Source organism: Phalacrocorax aristotelis, chromosome 2, assembly GCF_949628215.1.
Source record: "Phalacrocorax aristotelis chromosome 2, bGulAri2.1, whole genome shotgun sequence".
NCBI classification, from domain to species: Eukaryota; Metazoa; Chordata; class Aves; order Suliformes; family Phalacrocoracidae; genus Phalacrocorax; species Phalacrocorax aristotelis.
Window position 1 is genome coordinate 155,919,360 of NC_134277.1, and position 27,883 is coordinate 155,947,242.

Here is a 27,883-nt window from a genome sequence, read left to right on the forward strand (position 1 = left end):
TACCAGATCTCGTCACAGGCTAATCAGCAGTGGAAAACAATAAGGCTGCTATAAATCAGTGTTTGATAATATAAGAGAAGTTAAGTCTTTACAATACCTAATCTCATACCTCTGTAATGGCAAACTGTAAATACCTACATTACCTGAGTAACCAGCAATAGGCAAGCTTACGTAGTAATGCAGCACAGGCAGTACAGACACTGAAGAAGGGTGGAAGGGGGGAATAAAAAAGTTTTTCCTTTGTTTTTCTTGAAGACATCCTCATACCAAGGGCAGGCTGACAATTTCCCCAACCTGAAACATGCAAGGCAGCACAGAATTGAGGTAACTTTGCTGTATAGCTACAGAACAAAATATGCACTTCTAGGTAGTAAAGCCTCATCAGAGCAGCTATACTTCTATTACTGGTTTTGCATTATCCCCAGTAACACTCAGAGGCTCCACAAAAACAGCACATTACTGCACCACCTCAAAAAGCACTGACACCTTAGAGACTCATTTTTCTAGGGAATTTGTCAGTTCTCAGTTGTGGCAGTTACATACACCAGGGTTGCTTCATGCAGGTCTGAATATACCAGCTGTTGCTGGTTTTCAGACAGAATCAATTTCAAGTGTCTCTAATTAGCCAGTGAGATCAGGTGCTCTCATAAAAGACTGCAGTGTTGGCTCAGCTTCTTGGTGCATCAAAGCCAGTCTTGGTAGTAATCAACAGCTGAGGTGTGAGTAAAAATGCCTGAGGTTACATCATCTCCTTTTTTTGATACCAGCTATAACATGAGGTGAATAAACCTCTTTTCTTCCCTTTTTATTAAATTATTTCTTCTTTGTGAGTGGGAGAAAAAAAAAGTCTTTGTCATTCAATGCATTTCTATGTCTGAGTAGCCAGCATACCCCTACATCTGTAGTACAACTCTGTTTCAACATCTGTGATGATTTAAAAGAAAAAAAGACTTCCTTGATTTGGTAGCCATATCTGTAAGAATATTTACTCTGTAGTGAACAGTATCCAGTTACTAAGTAGAAGAAGGGGCTTTTTTGTTATTAGTGACATACAAATAGTTAATGAATTTTAATCACAAAGGTTGTTTCATAAGAAAGAACACCTGCTTGGACAGACACCAAAGTTAAAACACATGAATGATATCACAAGTCATCAAGTGATAAGATCTTGCTCTTATGAAGTGTTTTTCACTGGTATGCTCAGATCATAAAGCACACTTAAATGGAAATCAATACTACAGAAAAACAATTGGGAAGCTAGTAGACAGGGACGTGAAGGACACACTCTGCTAGCCAAGAGGTCAGTGACAGCACTGGGAAGAAAATCCTTGTCTCTCAAATCCCTGATCAGTTTTCTGTCCATCACACTGCTGCAGACTACTGTTGCTTAATGTTTTTTTAAGATACAACATTCTAGAGACAAGTGAAAAAAGACCAAAAGAAAAATAATGCCCGTGGAACAACCTTTCAAATTATTACAATACGACAATGGGATTTTGTCCACTGAAACCCAACATCCTCCCCATCACCAGTTCAGGTTTCCAGTAGCATGTGGAAGAATCATGTTTATGGTGTTCAAATACTGTGTGAAAGAAAACATATACTGCAAATATTTTTACAGTCACTCTTCAGCATATAACCCTCTGCGGAAAGAATTATAAGGATTATGCTCTGGTATTTTTGAGAGTAGAAAACTTATCTATTGTCGTCTTTTATACAAGTCATTTTAAAGAAATGTTGGAAGAATGGCAACTGTTTTCATTTATTCTCTGGCTCTCTGTGAAGCTGAATGTAATGGTTTACTGCCTCTTCTTCCTTTCTCTGTAATGGATCATTTAATCAGAAGCTGATAGTCTAGTGGATTAAAATATTAAAAAGCCCATAGAAATTTATTCAGTCTCCTACCTTTTGCAGGCAGGCCACAATAAAATCAGTTATGACAATGTGAGGGAAACTGATCTAAAATTGGAAAGATTGAAGTTAGACTTAGATGGTGTTTAGGTACTAACTTCAAAATATGCAAATCTCAAAAATTTCACTTAGCACTACAGACAAATTAAGTCTGTAGACATCTAAACTTTCACTTATACATTTTCTTAGCAACTTAAAGTTCTGCTTCTGGGCCTGCTCAGAAACACCAGCCAAACTCTACAGTCAGGTCATCCCCCTACCTACATCGCCTGAAGATCCTGATCCGGTTGCTATGCTCACTTAATGAACACCTAAAACATCCTTTTCTTCCTATAGCAACCGCCACTGTTGTTTGGGAACATGACTAGCAGAAACCCTCCAGAGCTTATAGTTTGTCCTGTAGCTCAGATACTCTAGGGAAGGACAGTAAGGGGTTGCTAGCAGACATGAAGAAGGGGGCAACCTTTTCGTGTCTCCTCATAAGTACTACATCAGGGTATTCCCACAAAGAATATCATTGACAATGAATTGCTGTGTATGGCCTTAAGGGTCTCTTCTTTTCTTTTTTTTTTTAAACTTGGTTGCAAAATTAGTAATTTCTTTGTTTCTTTCTAGAAAGAGCAGAACAATATTTCGGCTTGAATTGTTTTCATCTTTCTGGGGCACAATAGGGGGTTATCAGCAGTGTTACAAAACCTGTATTTCTGAAATGTTCTCTGCGGCCATCCAAGCTTCACAGGGCTTCTTATTAAACAGAGAGAACAGCAGAGAAGGAAATTTCATATCGTCTATTGGGCATAGCTATGCAGTGTAATTTTTTTGGAAAACTGCTTCATATTGGATGCTACAGATACAGCCAGATTTTAAGAGTGTTGTTTTAAGTACCTGAAGCTCCTAAACCAGCATCCTCTCCTTGTTCCTCTTCCAACCTCAGTCGTAGTTCTTCTGACATGCTCCAGGATGAGTCAGCAATGACACTTAAATCATATCTGTATTGAAGACAAGGAAAATTTGCAAAACCCAACAAGTCTATTGTCTCATGATATATAAATGCATTAGTAACTACACCATCATTCTTGGTATAAACCCTGCTTACTGTTCCTGACTCTTCTTTCTCTAATCTTCCTGACTTCTACTGTCTCTTATTCCTAGGTAAAATCTGGTATGTAATGGATTCTGTCAGTATACTCACATTTCCAAATTCAAAGCCAAAGTTTGCAAGTAGATTATAAGGTGCCTTTCACCATTTTACACATAGTAAAATATTAAATCAATTTATTATAAGAATATATTGCTACAAGAGTTAGTCTTGAAATCATGGATCATCAACCAGAGGTCACAAATTAGCCATCTAATGTACTCTGTGGGCTTCATCTTCTGTGATAATCCTGGAAAATATTTTACGGTTAAATTTAATGCACTCCTTGGGTCATTTTGAGCTGCAATTTGTCATGCATCATTAATTTACAAGTCTAAGCAAGACCTGATATCAATTATTACTTCATAGCTGCCAAACATTTTATTAAGCTATAGTAATAGTCCTGTTCTTCATCTCTATCTGTAAGCGTCTGGCTGCTGAATATTTGGTATTCGGTGCTTATTTTGTCTTATACTTCGAATTTGTTAGCCTGTGCTTACTAGGAAAAAATACTACAATATGAAGAATGCAATTATGATATTCATTCTTTAACCTTCTGTGTGGTATTTGACACCCACAGAGATTTTCCCAGCTCTGGGAATTGTTGAGTCAATGTTGTCTCAGATAGAGACCAGCAACCATAGCAAATGTTTTCAAAGCTGTCAGAAGCTGCACTCTTAAATCCATTATTTACACCCTTAGATAAAAGTGATCTGAGTTTTAGAAACATAAAAATCCCAATAAATTCCCACCTGAAATCAACGAAGAGTACTTATTAGCATTCCTAATTAGCAAGTAGAAATAACAGCCTCTATTGACTTTTTTGTATTTGTGTATAGTCATACCACTTTTACCAGGACCAGTTTGGCCCAGACACTCCCATTAAACATCCTGTTATATTAGAAAAGAGGTTCTGAAGCTTGGGATTAATATTTCACAGCAGTGGCCAAAGGGATATCATAATCCAGTCATACCAATAAATTAATTCCAACTGGTGTCTTAGAGAACAGATGTCTAATAGGTTAGAAATGAATGTGAGTGGATAAAAATACCAAACTCTAACATGGCTTTAGAAAATTTTCTTTACATACTTAAAGAATTTGAGAATGCTTTAATTCCAGAGCTAACCAATAGCTTTGTAAAGGCTGATAAACAAAAGAAAAAGGGGGAAGACTATTATCCAAGAGTTTTCCCTTAGAGAATTGCCTGGAGGACACGGTGGGAGAGGTGAAGACTCCATCCTGTCGCATAGCTAAGAGGTGGAGGTTTGTTCCTTCCCTGCAGTGACTCCTTGGCCTTTGTTGCATGGAGAAGGGAGGGGAGGAGGAGGAAAGCACCCTAAAGTCAGGTAGGCTAGTAGTAAGGGGAGGACAGAGTCTTCTTCACCCTGTATCCAAACAGCAGCTGGCAGGAGTTACCTTTGTCCTGCCTTGGAATTCTCTGATTTAGCCTACCCCACCTATTTCAGCTGCCTGGGTTTATGTTTCCTTTGCAGCAGTAATGCAGCCTGGCCAGTCTGGCTGACCTCAGCCGGCAAGCCTACAGCTGAGAGTCTCATTATAGCTCATGGTGATATGCTGTACTTTTATATCAAGAGCTGAAATAACAAACTCAGTTCATGCAGGGGGCAGAGCTTTGGACTCATCTCTGCTTGAGAGGCCTGGTTATTTATTAATTATATTTAAAGTTTTATAACAGCTTAAAAGGAATGTGAGCCAGAGGCAACACTTCCAGTGAAGCCTCCCTTGTGCAATGCTTGTGTAATTCTCTTTTAGCGCTGCTGTGTGTAGCTACAGAAGGCTCCAGTCTGTTCCCATCTCTAATGCCTCCACTGGTCCCGGTGATTTCTTTATCCTTTGACATGGGAGTGTCCTGATACACAGACCCTCCAAAAGCACTACTTTGTTGTGAAATCCCAGTGCATGGGAGTCCAACAGGCAGACCAATGCAAAATCTTGCCCAATCACTTTCTAAAGAAAATCTGTAAGATTCCTGCCTTTTGATCCCCACTCAGTGAGATTGGAGAGAATGCTTTGCAAGCCACTTGCCTTCTCCTTGAAGTCCCACTCACCTTAACAAGGTGACTGTGGTTGGCAGGCTGCAGGATCCACGTTTCTGATCCAGAGCCTGCCAAGATTAGAGTATTAATGCATGGTGTAAGTGAATGAGTTCAGGTTAGTTAAGAATTGATGTATATTGGCTCGTTGAGCCAGGAAAGACATTCATAAACATATGTGATTTGCCACAGCCTTTTACTTGGTGCAAAGCAATCTTTACTCAGTAGTAGGCACTTCTGAAGTAGAAATTCCCTGGTGTGACTGGTTTGGTCTTCAAAACACTGCACAGAGCGGGAACAGGGGAAACTGGTTTTAGCTGAGCCTATTCGGGGCATGGATAACTAAGGACCGGACTCTGCCATAAGGCTGCTTGTAAGGGTACCTGGTGTTAGTCACTTCAGTGAGCCTACCCCGGGTTTCCCCTGGCAGAAGGCATCCTGGGAGCCTGCCCCACTCTGGGGCAGCTGCTGGCATCTACAGCCACCTGCTGGCTTCTTCCTGCATCCTGAAGGTTTCTGCACTAGCTCCTGCAAGGCAGAAGATTGGGCATCAATCTTTCACACCACCCATGTCTTTTTAAACAACTCCACCTGTTTAATTTGAGATCAAGCTCTCATTCAGAACAGATCTTTTGAGATCTTTATTGCCTTTGTGTTCTCTTTTTATATACATTACCTCTCTCTTTTATACAAGCCAAGTTACTTCCAGACACTTAGCGTGTATTAGCTAATGAAAACACTGCAGTTTTGCAAAGCAGATTAGTATAATTATGCCCATTTTGCAGCAGAGAGTACTGAGAAGAAAGTCAGGTGAAAGTTCAAGGTGTCTCAGCAGCATTATTGGTATGGGTTCTTGTGTGACCATTCTTGCTTACCCAGTTTGATACTTTCTGGTGTTTCTGGAGATGATGGCCCCAAGAAAGTATATGAGGAGTCCCTAGAAATCATTTCACCCTCTGTCCTTCTGCACTGCTGAATTTAGTTTTGCAGGAGTGCAAGGAAGAAAAGGCAGGCCTAAGAAACCTGACATGAATTCAATGTATTGTAGATGAGCTGCAGGTTGTACTTTGATTAAACGAATTTGCATAACCAGTATTAGCTATATCCTAATGTATTTAAAAACACGTTAATCGATTAAGAAGTGCTTAGAAAAAGATATGCAAACTAAATAAAACAAGACATAGGAAGACGTGCTTAAGGGAGTGGCTCCTGAGAGGCTTCTTCAGCTTGCTGTCTGTGGATAAGATGCCATCCTGCTTCAGCAAGGCTTTATCAAGATAAGGCAGTAAGTGACTGCTTTGAGTTTAGCAAAAAAATATATTAACTGTATTTCTTGATTTCTTTTAAATTAACATGCAACTTTCTGTAGTAATGTTACAGGTTTCAAAAATAAACACTGCAAAGGTAACAAATGTTAATTGGGCCTACTAACCTCAATTTAATATGATAATCCACATCTTTTGTTTTTTCCCTTCCTGTGTTGCTGAGTGTGTCATTTCTCCCTTGCTCAGTGCATTAATCCTTCAGTTACCCCATTGATTTCATTTTTCCTTGGAAAAAAACATGTTCCTGGCCCATTATGCATCTCTTCACATCTCCGGCCTTTGGTACTATGCAAATGAATAGAACTGGAACACCTTGTCCTAGAGCCCTCACTGTCTCAGACCAGTTTCAAGTCTCTTCCTGCCGGGTCCCCTCCAGATATCCTCCTAGTAATGTCACTGAAAGTCTACTTCCCAACCAAGGTTCAAGCCTGCACATCATCCTCATCTCCTCTGGTGTATCTGTTGCCCTTGACACTACTATTAAATGCTTGTCCTTCGATACCTCGTCGCATTGGACATTATGACTTTTCTATGCTCTTTTTCTCTCAGTTTATGCTTTCTCTCAAGCATCTCTCCCCAGAGCTTTTCCTCCCACCTCAAAGTAGTCCCCTTAAAACTTCCTGGTGCCCCTTCCCCTCCACCCTCAGTTCTCTGTCCTTAGGTGACCTCTTCTGCTGATGTGGATGTAATTATTACCTCTATGCCAACTACCTTTCAAATACTTATCTACTGCTGATCTTCCACACATTGGTTTCGCATCTCACTGCCTCCATAGTGCTACATCCTGACAGACAGCTTGCTACCAAGCTCACTGAGATCCAAAAAAGGAACGCATTAAAAAACAAACCCAACAACACAGCTTTCCCTAGCTCTCTGGCCAGCAGCCAGGGTGTGTGTCAATTTTGATGTCTTTGATATTTAAATTTAGCTCTCTTTTACTGCTGATACCATTTGGCAGAAGGTGTACTTACAATATTATTCCCAAAGCTGTTCACCAGGCATCTCTTTGCTACACTCAAACCTTCACAGGATTTCACTTCTGTGAATAAAAAAATGTAGGGATGAGTGAACTATCAGTGCTGTCCTAATTGGCTACAGGGATGGTGTTCTTGTTTTCAATCTTCTTTCTGCTCTTTGTAAGTTTGTGTGCTGTATCAAATCTTCCCTTCTAGCCAAGGACTATCTTTATTTGTTCATGACACATCTTCAGGTTTCTTGGAAAATTAATGTGTGTTTGTGCAGTTCTGTTATCAAATTACAAGGAAGAAAAAAAGTATTTTAGTAACAGGACAGTATGACTATATGGCTGCAATGCTGAAATGTGGTATCAGAGGCAGATGTTTTATCTGCCTGAGAATGTTGTATTTCTAGGTCCCAGATTTGATGCTAGTTGTGGAAGACAATGCAGACTGGACTAAAGCTTTTCTTATGTTGAATGTCTTGGTTTAAGAAAAGAAAAAAACCAAGTTACCTGACAGACAGACTCAATAAGACTATTTTGATTATTTTAGGGGTCTTTTTAAGGAAACTTGAACACTTCAGACTTGTGCAAGTATTGCCTTCCTGTATTTCTTAACCTATGAGTTCTCCACTGAGGTTCCTAATTTCTCTTTGAGAAGGATATGAGGAATGATTACTCTTGGTGTACTAGGACTCAATTTTGTAAATTTTTAAGAGATTACAGACTGTTGGGGTTACACAACTGGGATTCAAGTGATTCTATGTAATTTTAAGTGGTTTTGACCAAAATATAGGTGCTATTGGTTGTAATAAATACATACATTTTTAAGAAAGAGAAAATCAGTGACAGTTACTTGGATGTTGCCAAAACCTGAAGATGTTTATCGTGCCTTGATACCAACATCTATGTAATTACAGCACCCGGGTACTTTGAATTTAGACATAAACCCCACTGAGATTCAGGAGACAAATTTTTTTGCCCCTCCCATTTCACCTGACGGATTTGATATGATGTAGGTGCTGACATGCAATTCCATACAGCCATGGCTGAACGAGTCTGCCTTCTTTCCATAATAGCTCAGAAGTGCTACTATGCAGGCATTAACCTAGACCTAATTCTTCTCCACTTTTTATCCCAGGATATTGGAAGTGGCTAGGCAAGTGCTATAATCACACAGCTATTCAGGGGAGAAGTTCTAAACTCTGTTTTCCATAAAGTGCTTAAATACTAGTAAGAGCTGGGCACAACACCCACTTCTTGAACACTCTAATGACCCTACTGTAGTCTCATAATTGTTTGCTTTCTTTGTCCTGCTAAATATTCAGGTATGCCTTACACAGCAGAACTTCCACAGAGGACCAGAATATCCTGCAGCAGATGGGTAGAGTGACAGCAAAGAGGAAGGAGCTCTGGATTTAAACCTTCTCCAAAATAATGGTACCTGGACTTTGGCATCCTACATCCTGGGTGCTTTACCCGGGCAGCTAGATAATTGCCCTGAGCATCTAGGTAAATGCTCAGTTCCTGCCTATCCTTTGAAAGGGCTGGTGTCCTTCATTCCATCTCAAAGGAGTTCTTCCCAAGAGATGAATTACACCTCAGTATGTGCAGAATCAGGATCCCAAGTGCAAATGGTTAGAAAACAGGAGGTACAGTAAAGTTCTCACTGATAAAGCACTGTCACTAGATAATCACTCTTTTATAAATGACTGCAAAAAAGGTCTCCCCTTTCTCTTGCCCCCCAGCCCTTTTTTGTTCATGAAAGTCGTCTTATTAAGCTGTAGAGAACTGCTCCCTTTAGCTCCTTAGAACTACCCAGTAAGAACTTTAGCAGGGGATACTTAAAAATGCAGATTACAGTAATTTTATGTAGTAAATTCTGCAGATATAAAAAGTCATTGCTTCTTCCAGCAACAGCTCAAGAATAGTATTTAGCTGTGCAGTTATCTTGAGCTTGTTTGGAGGTTCTAGCAGGGGAGTGCAGCTACCATATACCATTGGACCAATGAACGGTACGCCTCTATCAAGGAAGGTTGTCCTCTTCGACCGAGCATGCACCTTCTTGAGGGATGCACATGGAGTGGTGACGGAGGAAGGGGACACCCACCGAGCCAGCCAGATCAGCTGAATCAACCCTGGCGATCAATGGGGTGACAGATGTCGCAGCCAGATCGCCCTCACATCCAGGGTTCTATATTTCAGAAGAGCAAACTTCAGCTCGCTCAGAGCTCAGTTGGGAGGGATTCCATGGGAGGTTTCCATGGAAGATAAAGGACCTAGTGAGTGCTGGGAGTTCTTCAAGAACTCTCTATTGGAAGCACAAAACCAGTTTATGCCCTATAGAGGAAAGGGAAGTAAACAGAGCAAGAGCCCCCCTTGCATCAACCATGAGCTCCTGGGTCTACTCAAATCCAAAAGAGAAGCATTCCAGAGATGGAGAAATGGAGGATTATCATTTGAGAGCTACAAGGGCATTGCCAGAGTGTGCAGAGATGCAGTTAGAAAAGCAAAAGCCCAGCTTGAATTGAAACTGGCCGTAGATGTCAAAAATAACAAGAAAGAGTTCTTCAGGTGTGTCAACCACAAGCAGAAACAGAAGGAAAACACAGGCCCACTGTTCTACAGAAAAGGAGAGTCAGTCACCAACAATGCTGAAAAGGCAGAGGTCCTCAACACTTTCTTCACCTCTGTCTTTACCAACACTTTTGGGTCCCAGGCTTTGGGAGTGAAATTCCTGGTTGATCCAAACACTGACCCACCATCAGTGAAGGAAGAGTTAGTATGTGAATTGTTACAGGAGCTTGACCCCTACAAATTGATGGGCCCTGATGCATCCACCCGAGGGTGTTGAGAGAGCTGGCTGACATCATTGCAAGGCTGCTCTCCATAATCTTCAAGAAGTTGTAGAGAACGGGGAATGTCCCACAGGACTGGAGGAAGGCAAATGTTACTTCTATCTACAAGAAGGGCTCGAGGGAGGAACCAGGTAATTATAGGCTCATCAGTCTTACTTCAATCCCTGGGAAAGTTATGGAACAAATCCTCCTGGGGGCCATCACAAGTCAAATGAAGCACGTGATTGGGAAAAGCCAACATGGCTTCACTAAGGGCAGATCGTGCTTGACAAACCTGGTGGCCTTCTATGACAAAGTGACTTGCCTGGTTGATGTGGGGCGGGCGGTGGACATTGTCTACCTGGACTTCTCCAAGGCTTTTGATATGGTTCCCCACAGCCTCCTCCTGGAGAAATTAATGCGTTATGGCCTAGACAAGTGGTCTGTGCAGTGGGTGGGGAACTAGCTGATAGGCCGCACCCAAAGGGTGGTGGCTCTTTTTCCAAGTGGCAATCTGTCACAAGTGGAGTCCCCCAGGGATCAATATTGGGCCCAATGTTATTCAACATCTTCAAAAGTGATCTGGATAACGGGATCAAGTGTAGCCTGATGAAGTTTGCTGATGACACCAAGTTGAGTGGGGAAGTAGACACTCCAGAAGGGAGAGCTGCTCTGCAGGGAGATCTGGATAAGCTGGAAGAGTGGGCCAGCAAGAACCTTATGAAGTTCAACAAGGATAAGTGTAAGGTCTTGCACATGGGAAAACATGGGAGTGCAGCACAGACTGGGATCCAACTGGCTGGAGAGCAGCTCTGTGGAAAGGGACCTGGGGGTCCTGGTGGACAGGAAGCTCAACATGAGCGAACAGTGTGCTGCTGCGGCCAAGAAGGCCAACAGGATGCTGGCTTGCATCAAAAAGAGCATCAACAGCAGAGATAAAGAAGTCATTATCCCGCTCTACTCAGTGCTTGTCAGGCCACACCTGGAGTCCTGTGTCCAGTTCTGGTCCCCGCTCTACAAAAAGGATGTGGACAGGCTGGAAGGAGTCCAGAGAAGGGCCACCAAGATGATCAAAGGACTGGGAAGCTGCCATATGAGGATAGGCTGAGAGAACTGGGTTTGTTCAGCCTTGAGAAAAGGAGGCTTAGAGGGGATCTTTTCACCATGTACCAGTACTTAAGGGGTAGCTACAAAGAAGATGGAGACTCCCTTTTTACAAGGAGTCACACGGAGAGGACAAGGGGAGATGAACACAAGTTGCTCTTGGGGAGATTCCGATTGGACACCAGAGGGAAATTTTTCACAGTGAGGACAGTCAACCATTGGAATAATCTCCCCAGGGAAGTGGTTGACTCGGCCACACTGGACACTTTTGAGATTTGGCTGGACAGGGTGCTGGGCCATCTTCTCTAGACTGTGCTCTTCCTAGAAAGGTTGGACTAGATGATCCCTGAGGTCCCTTCCAACCTATGATTCTGTGATTCTGTGACACCTATGACTTGTTCTGTATTGTATCTTTTTCTTACACAGTCTTTGTTCACAATAGAATCCAAGGCCTGTTAAATTTAGTGGGAACTGTATTGTTGCTTCTGTTGCTCAACTGGAGAGTTTTTCTCATGGTGCTTTAAAAGCTCTGCAAAAACACAAGTGGGAAAGTTTCAGTCTGCTTGACTGTTTGACACAAATTAACTATTGAACACATATTAATATTCATAAGGGACCCAATTATCTGGGAAAGTCACACTGATCTTATTTGCTGATTAGCAAAGAAAACACTGACATGATATTCTTCTTAAGTTCACCTTGTTGACTAAAATTTGTGTCAATGAGCAAGTGCAAGGTTAAGATGGAATAAGAGGATAATCACTGGTGAGATAATAACTGCTGAAGTGGTAGAAATGCAAGTGAGTGATTTTTCAGCAGGTAAGAATCATAGACTTATATGATAATTTAGTTTGGAAGGACCTCTGGAGGTAGGTTGGTTCAACTCCCCATCAAAGCTGGGCCAAATTCAAAGTTACATTCCTCAGGGCCTGAAGGGGACACTGCAGCATTAATAAAAACATGAAACAGGAAATGCCTGAGCAAAGGAGGTCGATATAATTAGGTATAAAAGGCATACTTAAGGGTGGTTCTTTGGAGTTTCATCCAGGGAAAAATGTTTTTTGAAGTCATTAAGCTGTCCTGTTTGGCCAGGCGGTGTTAAAAGTAAGCAACCTTATCTAAAAGAAAAGAAACCTTATCTAAAATGAGTGCTTTAATTCTGATCATAAGGGAAGATCTCCCAATTTTTGCTATAATAAACCTCAGACTTCCTAGAAAAATGACATTGATTCAGGACAGCCATGACTGTAGTAGGTAGCAGCTGTGCCTTATCTACCAATTTAATTAACAGTCAGCATCCCCCACAACTCTAGATGACTTGATGAAGGGCCACTGCAGAAGTGGCTCACAGGAGACACCTGCCGCAGGTCTCTCGGGATGAGAAGAGAGCTTCACAGCACCAACGTGTAGGGACAATAGCCAGGCTGTACCAATGTCTTCCTGCGACCTGGCGTGTGATGGGCAGCAGGCCTACACACACAAGCATCACCATGGAATGAAGCACAGCACTTCCTGTTCACATACACACCTCCTGACACATCCTTACACTGCCCTCCATCACATATATTAAAGCCAGAGAGTACAGGTTTATTCCTGTTCCTGGGAAGGGTCACCACCTCAGGCTTTTACACAGGATGCATTCAGCCTTGTTACAGCTCTGCCCATTGCTGTATATCTGACTCATGTTGAGGTGAGAATCGAAGGCAAGTGAACTTCTTGCGGGAGCTGACCTTTTTCAGCAGGGCTCTGCCACCTTCAGGCAATTTTCAGTTTGCCTCCATACAGCTGGAAAAGGCTGACTCATTTAGTGGTTATGATGAAAAAAAGTACTCAATACCTTCTGGGAACTTTAAAAATTGGATTTTGGTTAATATTATTTCCACACTGAGAATGTTGCCGTTTTTGCAGCTGAGATGGGGCTAATTTGAGCGCTGGGGGAAAAAAAATTACAAAGATTCTTATGGAACAACTTGGATTTTTTCCCCTATATCCCTTACAAGTTTTTTGAAAGCCCCAAAATTAAGAGACTGGGAAACTTACTAACTTATGTGAGACTTTGTGAATGCCTAATTTCTTCTTACGTTTACTCCCTATTTTCCCCCGTTGTTTGCTTTCTGTTTTGAACTACCCATGCCAGCACAGCCTTACTGACTGCGCATGTTCTGTTATTCAGGTCTGATGTATTGGTGATGAAATTTTTGGGATCTAGCATATATTCTATTGTCCCATGAAGTGCTGTAACACTTTCTTTAGTTTTGCAATGAAGGATTAAAAAGACTGATTAAAAGGTTGTCTTTCTAGTGGTAGCTTTTGGATCTATGTAAGAGCCATAGACTTAATTTTTTGTCCTTTCTGAAATGTTAACTAAAACATACAATGATTATTTTTGTAACATGACCTCTCCAACACAAGTTTCATTAAAAGACTACTGTGGGTACAAAAGCAAGATTCTGAATAATATTAATTTGCGATTATAAAACTACTAAGTTAACCTCAGACAGTGTCTTCACCATGCTGCTTTGAATGTAAAGCACAAAAACTTCCAGACCAGCTTGAATAGCCCCTCAGTCAGATCTGTTTTCAACTGAACAGGAATGTACATAGCCAGAGCTAAGGAAGATAAACTAAGAAAGGTTTTAATGATTGGGAAAAAAGAGGATGGGGTAGGGTCTGTAAGATATGAACATTAACAACAGAAAGGCAGAGGAAAGACTTCTGGGTGTGATCTTGAGAAGCTGAAGGATGGTCTTTATGGGTCCAGGCCCTGGAGTCACACCCACCCACTTCTATGGCTGATGAAACTGCCTACCAATGTTTGCTGCTTCTGCATGCACAGAAACAGGATTTATACATATTTTTTTTTTAATAGAGAAGATTATTCTAAGAACATATCTAATTTGTATCAGCAATTTTTAATCAAGTATAAAAAATAATCCTTGCAAGGCCTTGCAATTTGATGATCCACTTGAGCGAAAAGGGCAACATTATTCAATAACATCTCAAATGCAAAACTGTTCAATAGACCTTGAAATGCTCTGGAGAGTTGACTTTTAGTTAGCATTTTGTTCTGCGACGGTCACGAAGTAAACTAAAACATCAAATTACATTTCTGGTTCTTCTCAAATACTGAAGAACAATGAGTGTGATTTTGCACAATAATATAAGACTAAAAGGAGAATTGCTCAAAGAGATGTCCAAAGCAGGGAAATCGGGACACAGCAGACAAGCAAAGAAACTGAAAAGGTTTGGGAAAGAAATAAATGAGAATCAGCAGAAAGTCTCAAAATAGACTAGAAATCTCAAATACATTGGGTTCTGCTACAGCAAAGGCAGGACTTTATATAATGGGAACTTCTACAGAGCTAATTGAAAATGCTAAAGAAAATTTTAGGAAAACAAATTTCTGAATTCTTTACATTTATGAATTCTTAATACTTGTGAGATACTGAGAGATAAATCTTTTTCTGAAGGCAAATATATACATGTGTGTATACGTGTATGGTTTATCTATAGATGGAAAATTTCAAACTGTGGGAAGCTAATAAAACGAAACATCTATTTACTTCAGAAAAAAAGGACTGATACAAAGCTTTCATAGATAACAACAAATCAGATTAAAACAGGATTTTCTTGCAGCTGCAGATTCACCTTTAGGTTTCTGACACATACGCAGTGACAGATTAAATCTGGTTGGCTGATATTTTTCTGTCTCTGGCTGTCTGCCAAACGTTTATGGCAGAGCTAATGCCACAGTGTTTTAAATCTAAAATCCAAAAGCGAACTAACCCTAAACACAACTTGCCTTATCACAGTAGCCTGAAAACTGGAGCAGTCCAAAAGCTGCTTCACTTGCCATTTACTTATCCCACGGCAGGGTGAGGCACATATGTGGGGTGGACTGGATCTGCCATCCATTTTAATCTGCCATCACATTGTGTTTAAGCATTAAGTACAGTTCTGCTGCTGCCAGAGAAGAGGCAACTTCAGCCAAGAAATGTCATTGGACAAGACAAACTTGAGAAAAAATGTTCAGTCTGAGCTGTGAGGAAAAACACACTGAAAGCACAAGCCAGAAAAGCTGAGGTTTGTGGGTGAGATCAGTTCTGTAAAAGGTATTGATTTATCTTTAACTGCTTAGCCCATCACCTGTATCTTGGAACAGGATATAGAGGAAACAAGAAATACCCTTATTCATGCAGCTAACTCTTCTTCTTTACAGCACAGCAGCATGAATGTGGCCAAAACCATTTTGACCTTAGCTAATGACTTCTTTCACAGAAGTGCCCACTAATGCAGACACTCCTTGCACGGTCTGCTTGTCATTACAATCCCTTGCATGGTTTTGAATATGAAATCAGGGCTTCTCCAGGACCTTCTCTTTGGCTCTGTCTCCAAATAACAAGAATTCCTGCTAGTGTCCCACACAGGGGAAAAGAATGGATAGACCTCACTTGACTTGACTCTAATGACCATGTTTTGTCTTTGCTACTCTCTCAGTAAAGTCCCAGCTCTGTTTTCTCACACCCTATCGCCCAGGAATATTTGCATTGCCACAGCCCATTAGGTAATTAAAGACCAGGATTCCTCAAATGCCAGAGCGTGGTCAGAGGAACAACCAAGACCACAGGGAAAGCTCAGTCAGTAGCGCAGTAGGCACTGTACATAGGAGGACAGGCTGCTTGGGCAGCAGGGAGCATCCTTTGCCAACTTCCCTGAGGGGCTGGCTCTGTGATCCCTACTTGTTCAGTCCTGCTACCAATGGCTCTCCTGTCAGAGCACTCTGAGCCCCTCCTGATGCCTGCAGTTGTCCCTTTGGTAAATAGCAAAGGATAAGGCTCACCTCACCAATGCCCACCTTTAGCACTTCAGCTTTGGCACAGAAGCTGTTGTCCAGCAATACATTACTTGCTTTCACTCTTGAAGCATCCCAGCCACCAGTCAACAGGGCTAGTGACAGTGTGGGTAACAGAGTCTGAGTATCTTCTTGACCGTGGCAGGCTTGAGGTGTAGGCCCATGTGAACCTCATGAAGTTCAACAATTCCAAGTGCAAGGTCCTGCACCTGGGTTGGGGCAAGCCCCGGTATCAGTACAGGCTGGGGACTGAAGGGATTCAGAGCAGCCCTGTGGAGAAGGACTTGGGGGTACTGGTGGGTGAAAAGCTGCCCAACATAGTGCAAGATGTCCCTGTCCACGGCAGGAGAGTTGGACTAGATGATCTATTCTATGATTCTTCACATCCAAGCCCAGACCACAGCCATAGACAATAGATGGAAAACAGATGTTAGTAAAGGGGAACAGATGAAAACAATAAAATAAAAGAGGTCCCCTTTTTCCAAGCTCTTTGTCCCTCCAGTGGATTTGCTACAGACTTGCCTTGGCTTTTCTCATCTTCTTGCAGTTACTGTATGTTTGGGAGTTCTCTTTACAGGCTCAGCTAAGGTACTTGCTCATGGAGGAAGCTGTTCTCCTCTTTTCCCAGGCATTCTACTGGTAGAGTCATACTCATCTTCATTTCATTATGTCAGCTATCACAAATTAACCAACCCTTCCTTCTGAGCAGCAAAGCTGCATTTTGCTTTAAGGTTGCCATTTTCAAATAGGATGTTGTAACACTCACCAGCTATTCTGCATGCAGCAGTAAATCTGATGTTCACATGTGTCTCTGCTACAGTCAAGTACTTAGGTCTGGGATTTTTCCTAATATTTCATTTAATCAGTATCCCTTGGCATTTTATAGATGCTCACAGGGTATCTCAGGAGCATGAGGAGAACTCCTTCCTTCATTAAGTACTTCCCTCTCTCACTGGTAAACAGCTGGTTTTGAAACCACAAGAGAATACAAATTCATAAAATTAAGTTCCAGGAGGGGATACAGCCATTTAAACTGTCACATATAATACAAACCATCTTGTGTCAACCAGTTACCTCTGTATTTAACCCAATTACTTGTGCTGAATAGAAGCACAGCTTGTGGTTGGCTAAAATATGTACAAGGTGACACCTGATTTACAGATACAAAGAGATGGCTCTATCATCTCTCCTGGGAGTCTGTGCGGCATTAATCATGCTCAGCATTAAACATTTGGGCCCTATCTCTCATTTGAATGGCTCTGGATCAGTTGGCAGCCACGGCTTTTGAGCCACTGCTGCTTGATTAAAGAACCCATTGGCACAAGGGATTTTTTACCTGAAGCTGTTTCTCTGCTATAATCCAGTCACTTCTCAGTCATTTATTTGACAAATTCATCACAGTGAATTTCTCATATGTCCTACTGAAATACATTTTCTCCAGTCTAAAAAATCAGGTGTGGTGGTCTTTTGGTTACCTTTTTTTCAATTTTTAAGGTTGATTTTTGCCTTTGAGAATGCAAATTCCCACAGGACATTCTGGTATCATTGTCAGCAATGCCATACACCACAGTAAAACTCATTTTACTTTTCCTACTCACTCTGCCTATTTATACATCCAAAGATTACTAACGTTAATACCTCTTGCTACAGCACTGTCATGGATGTGCTGTCACGGATCGCCTCATCCAGGGGAGCCTACTGACGAAGCCTTCTTCCTCCAACTCCAGGAGGCTTCGCACTCACAGGCTCTCGTCCTACTGGGGGACTTCAACCACCCTGACCTCTGCTGGAAAAGTAGCATGGCAAGCTGTAGGCAATCCAGGAGATACCTAGAATGCATGGAGGATAACTTCTTGAGCCAGGTAATAAACAGCCCTACCAGAGGGGCTGCAATACTAGACCTGATGGTCACCAACGCAAGTGGGCTCATCGGTGGTGTCAAGATTGGAGGCAGCCTGGGCTGCAGTGATGACGCATTGGTGGAGTTCACACTCCTGAGGGGTATGGGAAAAGCTAGGAGTATAGTCAAGACCCTAAATTTTAGGAAAGTGGAATTCCAGCTCTTCAGGGAGTTAGCTAGCAGGACCCCCTGGGAAATGGTCCTCAGGGGCAAGGGAACAGAATAGAGCTGGCAGATCTTTAAGGACACCTTCCATACAGTGCAAGAGCTCTCAGTTCCCAGGTGTAAGAAATCAGGCAAGCAAGGGAGACCAGCATGGCTGAGTCAAGACATGCTGGTCAAACTAAAGAACAAGAGGGAACTGCACAGGCAGTGGAAGCAGGGACAGGTATCCTGGGAAGAGTATAGGGATGCCGCCCAGTTGTGTAGGCATGGGGTCAGGAGGGCCAAGGTGCAGCTGGAGCTGAACTGGCAAGGGATGCAAATAACAAGAAAGGCTTCTACAGGTACGTCAACCAGAAAAGGAAAGTCAAAGAAAGCGTACCCCTCCAATGAACAAGAATGGTGGCCTAGTATCAACAGATGAGGAGAAGGCTGAGGTACTCAACTTTTTTGTGTCAGTCTTTACTGGTAAGCTTTCTCCTCACCCCTCCCAAGCCGATGGACCACAGGATGGAGACCAGGGGGATAAAGCCCCTTCCACTGTAAGGGAAGATCAGGTTCATGACTGCCTGAGGAACTCAGATATACACAAGTCCTGATGAGAACCTGATGAGATGCATCCCAGAGTCCTGAGGGAACTGGCTGATGCAGTTGCCAAGCCACTCTCCATGATATTTGAAAAGTCACAGCAGCCAGGTGAGGTCCCTGGTGACTTGAAAAGGGAAACATTGTGCCCACCTTTAAAAAGCGTAGAATGGAGGACCCAGGGAACTACTAGATCCTCCTAGAAGCTATGCTAAGACACATGGAGGACAGGGAGGTGATTTGAGACAGCCAACGTGGCTTCACTGAGGGCAAGTCCTGCCTGGCCAACCTACTGGCCTTCTATAATGGAGTGACTACATCAGTGGACAAAGGAAGAGCTACGGATGTCATCTATCTGGACTTCTGTAAGACCTTTGACATGGTCCTCCACAGCATCCTTCTGTAAACTGGATTTGATGGGTGGACTGTTCAGTGGATGAGAAACTGGCTGAATCGTCGCATCTAGGGGGTAGTGGTCAATGGCTCAACATCCAGATGGAGACTGGAGATGAGTGGTGTCCCCCAGGGGTCCTTACTGGGACCGGCACTATTTAATATCTTCAACAATGACATGGACAGTGGGATCGAGTGCACCCTCAGCAAGTTTGCAGGTGACAGCAAGCTGAGCGGTGCAGTTGACCCACCAGAAGGACGGGATATCATCCAGAGAGATCTAGACAAGCTGGAGAGATGGGCCTCATGAGGTTCAACAAGGCCAATTGCAAAGTCCTGCACCTGGGTTGGGGCAAACCCCGGTATCAGTACAGGCTGGGGACTGAAGGGATTCAGAGCAGCCCTGTGGAGAAAGGCTTGGGGGTACTGGTGGGTGAAAAGCTGCACATGAGCCAACAATGTGCACTCACAGCCCAGAAGGCCAACTGTATCCTGGGCTGCATCAAAAGCAGCATGGCCAGCAGGGTGAGGGAGGTGATTCTGCCCCTCTGCTCCACTCTGGTGAGACCCCACCTGCAGGGCTGCGTCCAGCTCTGGAGCCCTCAGCACTGGAGCGACATGGACCTGTTACAGCGGGTCCAGAGGAGGGCCACAAAAATGATCTGAAGGCTGGAGCACCTCTCCTATAAAAAAAGGCTGAGAGAGTTGGGGTGATTCAGCCCAGAGAAGAGAAGGCTGCAGGGAGACCTTATTGCAGCCTTCCAGTACTTAAAGGCCTTAGCAAGGCCTGTTGTGACAGGGATTTTGGTTTTAAACTAAAGCAGGGTAGATTTAGACTGGATATGAAGATTTTTTATGACGAGGGTGGTGAAACACTGGCACAGGTTACCCAGAGAGGTGGTAGATGCCCCATCCCTGGAAACACTGAAGGTCAGGTTGGACGGGGCTCTGAGCAACCTGATCTAGGTGAAGACGTCCCTGCTCACTGCAGGGGCGTTGGACTAGGTGACCTCTAAAGGTCCTTCCAACCTAAACCATTCTGTGGTTCTATGATTCTGTTTAGTGATTTTCACTTTTACTTCTTTCCATGACAAAGTCTCTCCTTTTATATTGACTGAAGTGTCAAGAGAGCTTTGAAGACCTGTGTACCCTAAAAATAAATCAAGCATGAGATAAGCCTCAAGTACCCATTAGTTTTTTTAAAAATTCTGCATCAAGCAAAGAAAACTAAAAAGCAGAAAAAGCTAAAGACACAGATTGAGAAGTCCCAATAAACATAAATTAGTGGTTAAATTGAAAATAAGTTAAAATCCTATACTGAAATTGCCTCCCTGTCTAGCTTTAGCCCGTTTGTATTGCAAAGTAGTGCTGCATGCAGCAGCGTGGCTGTGAATCAGACCCTGATTGGGAGGCAAAATATGGGAGAGCATGTAATTTAGCAAAACTCCACAAGAGGGGGGTACTAGACACCAGCAAAGCCTGCTCTGACAATGTAAGCATGATCTGACTAGGCTGGTCTGCAGAGGAGTTTGCAGTGAGGCTTAACTTGGCAGCGATTCTGGGGGCTCTTTGGTAAGGGGGATCCAGCTCGTGTGGTTGCTGTTTAGGCAGCCCTACCTCAGCTATTCCAGGATTCTAAAGGAGCTGAAATACTTTCTGTATAAAATAGGTGAAAATTTCATATATTGAAGTAAACATTGATTGAAACTATCGTATCAGTCACTTCAGCTTTTGACATAATAGGAAACAGACTATAGAAAGAAATACGGCCGCACTTAACAGCAGAATTGTTCCTGTGCCTTTAAAGGAAAGGAAAAAACCCCAGATATCCCTTTTTCACAGGGAATGTTACTGAGTCAAAACTACAGGTCTACTTTAAGCCAGCACTGTTCACACAACACAGCACTATACCAAGCAGTATCTACATGCATACTTAACCCCTTTTCTTACCTTTTGACCCCAGATAACTTTGGGTGGTTTTTTTCAAACTTGAGAGTTTGAAACAAGAAAGTCTCAAATTTGAGTCTTGTAAAATCTCAGTTTTACATGTTGATTTTCAATGCATCTCCATTCTCTTCTCAGTACTGCATGCTTAGCAGAGAAGTACCTCTGTGTCCAGGACACAGATCTGTGGAAGAGAAAGCTCAACCTTAGGGTCCTGTTGGGCTCATTTCAAGACATTCCGGCACATACAAATTTCTCCAGAGAAGCTGAAAGAAACCAGTGTTCTTTAAAATCATCCCAGATTTATCTACAAAAAACAAACTTGAGATTGCCCCTGAAACAACCTTTGGGGAAAGGTGTAATTTCAGGTAAATTCCAGGTGTTTATGTTTCTTGATGTTTATGTTTTCCCTGCAATACATTTGTACTCATTATGTACTCCTTTCTCCTTCTGAAAGCTACGTGATTGCTAGTTACCTCTTCTGTTGCCCTGGAGTTTAAGCCAACCCTCAACTGTCGTAACTCAGCCCTATCACAACAGATTTCAGTGGGAAATGGAATAACTGTAGCCTAAACTCCTGGTCTGGAGGAAAGGGACATGGACCATTGTCCCATAAATGTGACTATCAGCCACCACATGCAAGTAGGGAGTCCTGTAGGAGGCCACATATGCCATTAAAGTGCTTCCTGAAAGGGTTTCAACAAGAAAATTCATTTACACTTTGACAGTGAGCACCTAGAGAGTGACCACGCTCTACCATGGGTAGAGCACTTTTGGAGACGTTGCTCATCCCACCAGTCCTTGCTGTGTACCTGCTAACCACTGTGTTTTTCTCCTCCTCATTGAACGAGCCAGGGAAGGGTGATTACCCAAGTAGAGCGTGAGTCCTCTTGGCCTTCCACCAGTTCCCAGTGCCTGTGTTTGTGGCTGACTGTAGTGGCCAACTAGAATACAGGCAGCAGCTCTACAAGGCCTGCCCTCCTCAATGGCTGTATGGAGAATGCCCATCGCCTGCCCTGCACATCATTTGTCAGGGACCCAGCCTCTCCCTAGAGGAAGAGGCAGGCGAGGCAAGACCGTCAGCCAGCCTGATTCTGCTTGTCAGCCTTGACTGAGCTGAAGAGCCTGGTATTCTTGAAAATCAGCCTGGTCTTAAATGCATAAGAAATTTAGGAGCCAGAGACCTGCCCTAAGCTAGGGGAGACAGAATCCATGGTACATGGGCTTGGCATTGACAAAAACACGTGGAAAACTCTAGAGCAGAGGTAGGGCTAGAGCAGGACGTTCAGCAGTCACCACTAAGAGATGGTGAAGTGGACAAAAAGGGCGGAGACAGGTAGCAGTTTTGGCAGCTGTTTGTAATTGTAGCAGTGAAGCAGGCTTAAGCCATGGCTGTGGGTATCTGAATAGTCCGTCATAGAGAGACTACGTAGTGAGCTTCCTTTGAGGTACAGGTAACACCCCTCTGGTGGAGGAACAGCGAGGGCAGTGCAGAAGGCAGTGCAACCTTTCATTTAGAGGTTCCTCTGTCTCTTATCCATGGCCAAGTTTGCTGAAGCACAGCTGAGTGAATGTCAGTCACTTTTATTGAGAAAATTGTTAAGATGTGAAAAATACATGAACTAAAGCCTTACCAGATAAGACAAATAAAAAGCAGAAGGCTGTTGAAATCCTAACAGTTAGCAGCATAAGGATTAGAGAAGAATTATGATATGAAAGATAAAATCCTAAAACACAAACCACAAGATCAGAAGACAGCAACTCAGCAGTACTGAAGATGGCTCTGCTCCACAGAGCAATGAGGTCAGCCTCTCCCCACTTGACTGAAAGGCAAAGAGCCATCGGGCATCCCACCTAGGGCAGGGAGCGTACGCTTAGCCCAGTAGCTCATTAATTCTGGCTCTGTATTTATTATGTGTTTTGGCCAACAAATTCTTGGGTTTTGCTCTTCACTTGTGTTTATCTGGACTGAAGAGGTTTTACTTAGACAGTAGAAGTTACCTGAACAAAGGCTTCTGATATCTTTAGCTGGTCAGGGTGAATCACTATAAAAATCAGTATCCTCAAGGAGGTAAAAGGGGAGATTAGAGGTACCACTAAATTAACCTTGGACTTCAGAGAAAAGTATTCAGTTCTCCAATCCAAGTGAGTATTTTCCCGAGGACTGCTTTTTCCAGTTTTTAAAGACTAAGCAGCAATTGCACCTCCTAAAGAAAAATGAGAGTAGATGCAGAAAAGGCTGAAAAGAAACAGGGATGATGGATGGCAGGGAAATATATATAGAACTGAGTAGAAGAACTTATCTGCACCTTCAGACAATGAATTTTCAGAAGTTTTTATCACATGCTCCTAAATAGACAATCTTTGGTTTATAAAACAACCAACCAAACAACCAAAATAACCTGCTAAACAGAACCCACCAGCTGCATGGACTCTCTCTGCCAAGTTTTGTAGGTCACACGTCTTGCTGCAATGCACCCCTCCAGAGCCTGTAATTACCGGAGTCCCCATTTTTACTGACATTTCCAATCCATAATTTTCAGTCATAAACTTTAACTATTATTGACATTTAAAATGTAAAATGATTTATATGAATAACACTTTTTTTGGCAAGCAACGTTTTTTGTTGTGAAATTATGTGGAAATTAGTATGTGGCAATTAACCCTCTTGGGAAGTAAGTTTGCTCAGCAGCAGGAAAAGCTCACTCACAGCAAAGTCAATGTGGATTAATTCCCATCTCATAAGATTTTTTTCATATTTGCTAAGCTCTCTGCTGTTTCCTCCTGGTTGTCTGGCTGGTCCTTTCTATCTGTCCTCAAGAGCTCACCTATTCTGAAATTTTAGTGCATGGATGGATTGCATGGGGAGACCTTATCGCTCTCTACAACCACCTGAAAGGAGGTTGTAGTGAGGTGGGGGTTGGTCTCTTCTCCCTAGTAACAAGCGACAGGATGAGAGGAAATGGAATCAAACTGCATCAGGAGAGGTTTAGATTGGATATTAGGAAAAATTTCTTCACTGAAAGAGTGGTCAGGCATCAGAACCGGCTGCCCAGAGAAGCGGTGGAGTCACCATCCCTAGAGGTGTTCAAAACACATGTAGATGTGGCACTTCAGGATGCGGTTTAGGAGGCACAGTGGTGTTGGGTTGACGGTTGGACTTGATGATCTTAGAGGTTTTTTCCAACCTTAATGATTCTATGATTATTGTTGATGTGTAATTTGCAATTCTAACTCATGGGAATTTACCAATTTGAGCTGCTTTCCTGTTTATAGAGCTAGTGCGTGTCTTGCTTCAGCATCGTGCTATCCTGAAGACTTGATTGTCTTCCTCGTGAACGTGAGCTCCAGCTGTGCAGAAACAAACTGCTCACTGAGCAAACAGTGGAGAGAAATGGCCTCTGGGATCTATGACAGGTCTGCCATAAAGAGAAGTAACCATTTGGACTGCATGTGAAGAGAGACACTACAGAGGCTGCATTTCTGTTAAATGCACAAAGACTTTTAAAATAAATGCCATTAGAACATTGATGTGCTGCTCTACCCTACCTCCGTCTTCTGGTTCTTTAGCCACTTTTCCCTTCTCAGTACCTGTCTATTAACCCTATTCCCACACCACCACCCTCACACCGCAAGCCTGAGGACTGCATGCCTGTAGTGTCTTGTGAAAAGAGTTTGCTGTCTTCAGCAAGGCACGACCAGGAAACATCTATGGAACAGAACTTTAAAATCAGGTTAACACACAAAGCTCTCTCACTGCTGGTGTGAGGACTGTAATTTTTTAAAATGAGTTAGCCTTTCCTTTTCTTTCCTTCTGTCCCAGTCAGCTGACTTGTGATTATGGGTATCACTGACTGAACACTCGCCAACTCTATATAGTAAGAAAAAGAGGTAAACACATTGATGATATATTAAAAAATCACAATGTGCAATCTAAGAGGTAAAATGATAGAAAAATGGACAGCATAATTCCAACCTTTTACGGAAAACAGAACCGAGAAGGGGACAAGTGCTTATAGATGTAGCTGTTGGGGCTGACACAGGGGGCACGTGGCCACTGGCAGTACCACAGCCTATTGCCTGTATTCTTCAAGCCCAAATACCTTTAAATTACAGCCTGGACTCCCCAGGCATTACAGCTTTGCCCCCAAAGAGGTGCTCTCTTAAATATTCTGTACTATCAGGCTGCAAAGAACATAATAGCTACTGGCTTTAATTCCCTAATTATGCATTAATAAGAGACAAATTATTTTACAATCTTCCTGCTGGGATAAAAAGAAAATATTGCTGAGCACCCCTTTGAACACTTTCTAAATACAGCGTGTCATCAGGATGAACTTTCACGATGTGCTGCATAATATTTAAAACTTCTTAGTAGATTTGCAAGTCATGCATTACATGTATATTTGATAATGGTTTTGCTGTTGCTCAGGCATAAGCTGCTTTTTTTGACATTGTCATGGTTTAACCCCAGCCAGCAGCTAAGCCCCACACAGCTGCTCGCTGGCTCCCCCCAGTGGGACGGGGGAGAGAATTGGAAGGGTAAAAGTGAGAAAACGTGTGGGTTGAGATAAAGGCAGTTTAATAGGTAAAGCAAAAGCCGTGCACGCAAGCAAAGCAAGACAAGGAATTCATTCACTCCTTCCCACGGGCAGGCAGGTGTTCAGCCATCTCCAGGAAAGCACGGCATCCCCAGGAAAGCGTAGGTAACAACTACTTGGGAAGACAACGTGCCATCACTCCAAATATCCCTGAGCCACAATTGCTGCCCCCACCCAGCCAGTTTATATGCTGAGCGTGACGTCATATGATACGGAATATCCCTTTGGCCAGTTTGGATCAGCTGTCCTGGCTGTGCCTCCTCCCCTCCTGGCTTCCTGCGCACCTGGCAGACCATGGGGAGCTGGAAACCTCCGTGACTACTGTAAGCACTACTTTGCCACAACCAAAACATCAGTGCGTTATCAACATTCTCATCCTCAATCCAAAACACGGCACTGTACCAGCTATTAGAAAGAAAATTAAGTCTATCCCAGCCAAAGACAGGACCTTGATTAAAAACATACTAAAAACATTTGCAGAGTTCTCCGTTGTGATCAGTTCTTGAAAACATCCAAATGCACTGCACTACTTTGTTAGAAAAAGAAATTAAACCACCCAAATTCTCAATATAATAAAATCTCCACATGAAGTGTAACATTTTGCAACCTTTCACACACCCACTGATATAGATGCAACAGTGATCATGGTTTTTTATGCAAGTGGCCTCCTGCTTCAAAACTCAAAGCATCTCTAATTTCAAATAATTGCAGTTTCATATGATCACCCTTCTCATTTTTCAGGAAGCCTACCACCTTCCTCTTCCAGACACTTACCAGGCTCTGCTTGTCCTCATGCTGATTAGTGAAACAATGATATTTTTCTTTAATCTTTTAGTCTACATACCAGACTTTCTCCACCTACCTGCCAATGTGGACAGATGGCCATCAGCTGGATGCACAGTGAGACCAGGCTCTACATCACATGCAGCATGCCCACGGGCAGCGAGGGTCAGTCTCTGATCGTGCTGGTCAGTTTTGGAGCACATAAGGAATAGGTCAGATATCTCAGATATTGGTAGATGTGGCTGCAAACTAGGTGCCTGTCCTGGGTTTTGTGGGTCTGCATCTTCAGATGGCATACATATATCTGCTTCTGCAAAACCAGCAAACTCTTCATCAAGTGATTTATTTTTTATACCCTGGAGTTGAGCCAACCATTTCTGGTTATTCCAATTTCACATTGCTGCCCTGCCAACAGCTGATTGCCTGAGCCTGAAAACAGCATTTCACTGAGTGAAGCTGCTTCTGAGGAAAGCCTAAGAGAAAAATGTGCTCAACTCCAACCTCTTCTCCGGTGCATTTATTTCCTTGTGAAGTTGTTACACAATTTTAGAAATTCTTGTTTCGGCCTGTTCATATTTGCCACTGTGAGATTTAAACAATTAGAAGATGTTTCATAGTAGTCATCTTGACAGTGCTTCACAAGTGAAGCAAGTTTCTTGTCCTAGAAAGAAAATTAACGAAGTCTAAGAATGCACATAAATACAAAACAGAAAAAACAGGCTGTTTTGTAAAGTTGGAAAATAAGGCCATAGCAAAAAATCAGTAGGTCTTCCTAACTATCTACAGAAACACTTTCTTGTTTACAATAATACATGCAAGAAAAGATAGCTCTTACAGAGAACCAAGAAATATAAGTATGTCAAGCTCTTCACCACAGCCAGGGCAGTGGAGTAGATGAAGAGGTAGTGGGGAGCCACCCGCTTCCAATGTCCTGGCTGGAAATACAGAAATGCCCTATTGACATCTGAGCCTTTACCAGATGCCTCTGTGAGTGCTGCATTCAGAGTCAGAATTCTGTAAATGTTTTCATTCCCAGTGCTAACCACCCCAAATACAAGTGTCAAGAAAAATTACTTAGGAATTACACAATCCTGAAAGATGTTTTGCATCAGTATTTCATCAACAGAAGGTAATTTTCTTCAGGTGGAAGAACAAGTGTGCAGTTTTTTTGGTCACCTAATAAGATCCATTTACAGCCCACAGCTGAAGAGACACTCATACTCGTTCCTGCCGTACCAGCTGTGTATTACTGCCCTCTCCTCTGGCTCAGACACAGCAGCCACGCAATGACTTGAATGAGACAGAAAGCTAATGTCCTGTAGTGGGTTACAGTG

The 27,883-nt window shown here is 42.7% G+C and overlaps 1 protein-coding gene across 2 annotated transcripts in view; it reads right to left on the reverse strand.

Moving 5' to 3' along the window:
* LOC142053738 (uncharacterized) overlaps nt 1-27,883 on the reverse strand; it is a 42,087-nt gene that overhangs the window by 12,592 nt on the left and 1,612 nt on the right. The window contains exons 1-4 of one of the 2 annotated variants that reach the window (XM_075085803.1): nt 26,629-27,157; nt 7,402-7,469; nt 5,121-5,176; nt 2,797-2,900 (exon numbers count right to left, since the gene is read on the reverse strand). In XM_075085803.1, coding sequence (XP_074941904.1) covers nt 2,797-2,900; nt 5,121-5,176; nt 7,402-7,469; nt 26,629-26,845 — 445 coding nt within the window. In that variant the 5' untranslated portion in view covers nt 26,846-27,157. Of the gene's footprint in view, nt 1-171; nt 295-2,796; nt 2,901-5,120; nt 5,177-7,401; nt 7,470-26,628; nt 27,211-27,883 lie in introns of those variants that run through there. The other variant, XR_012659306.1, reaches the window with a different exon arrangement.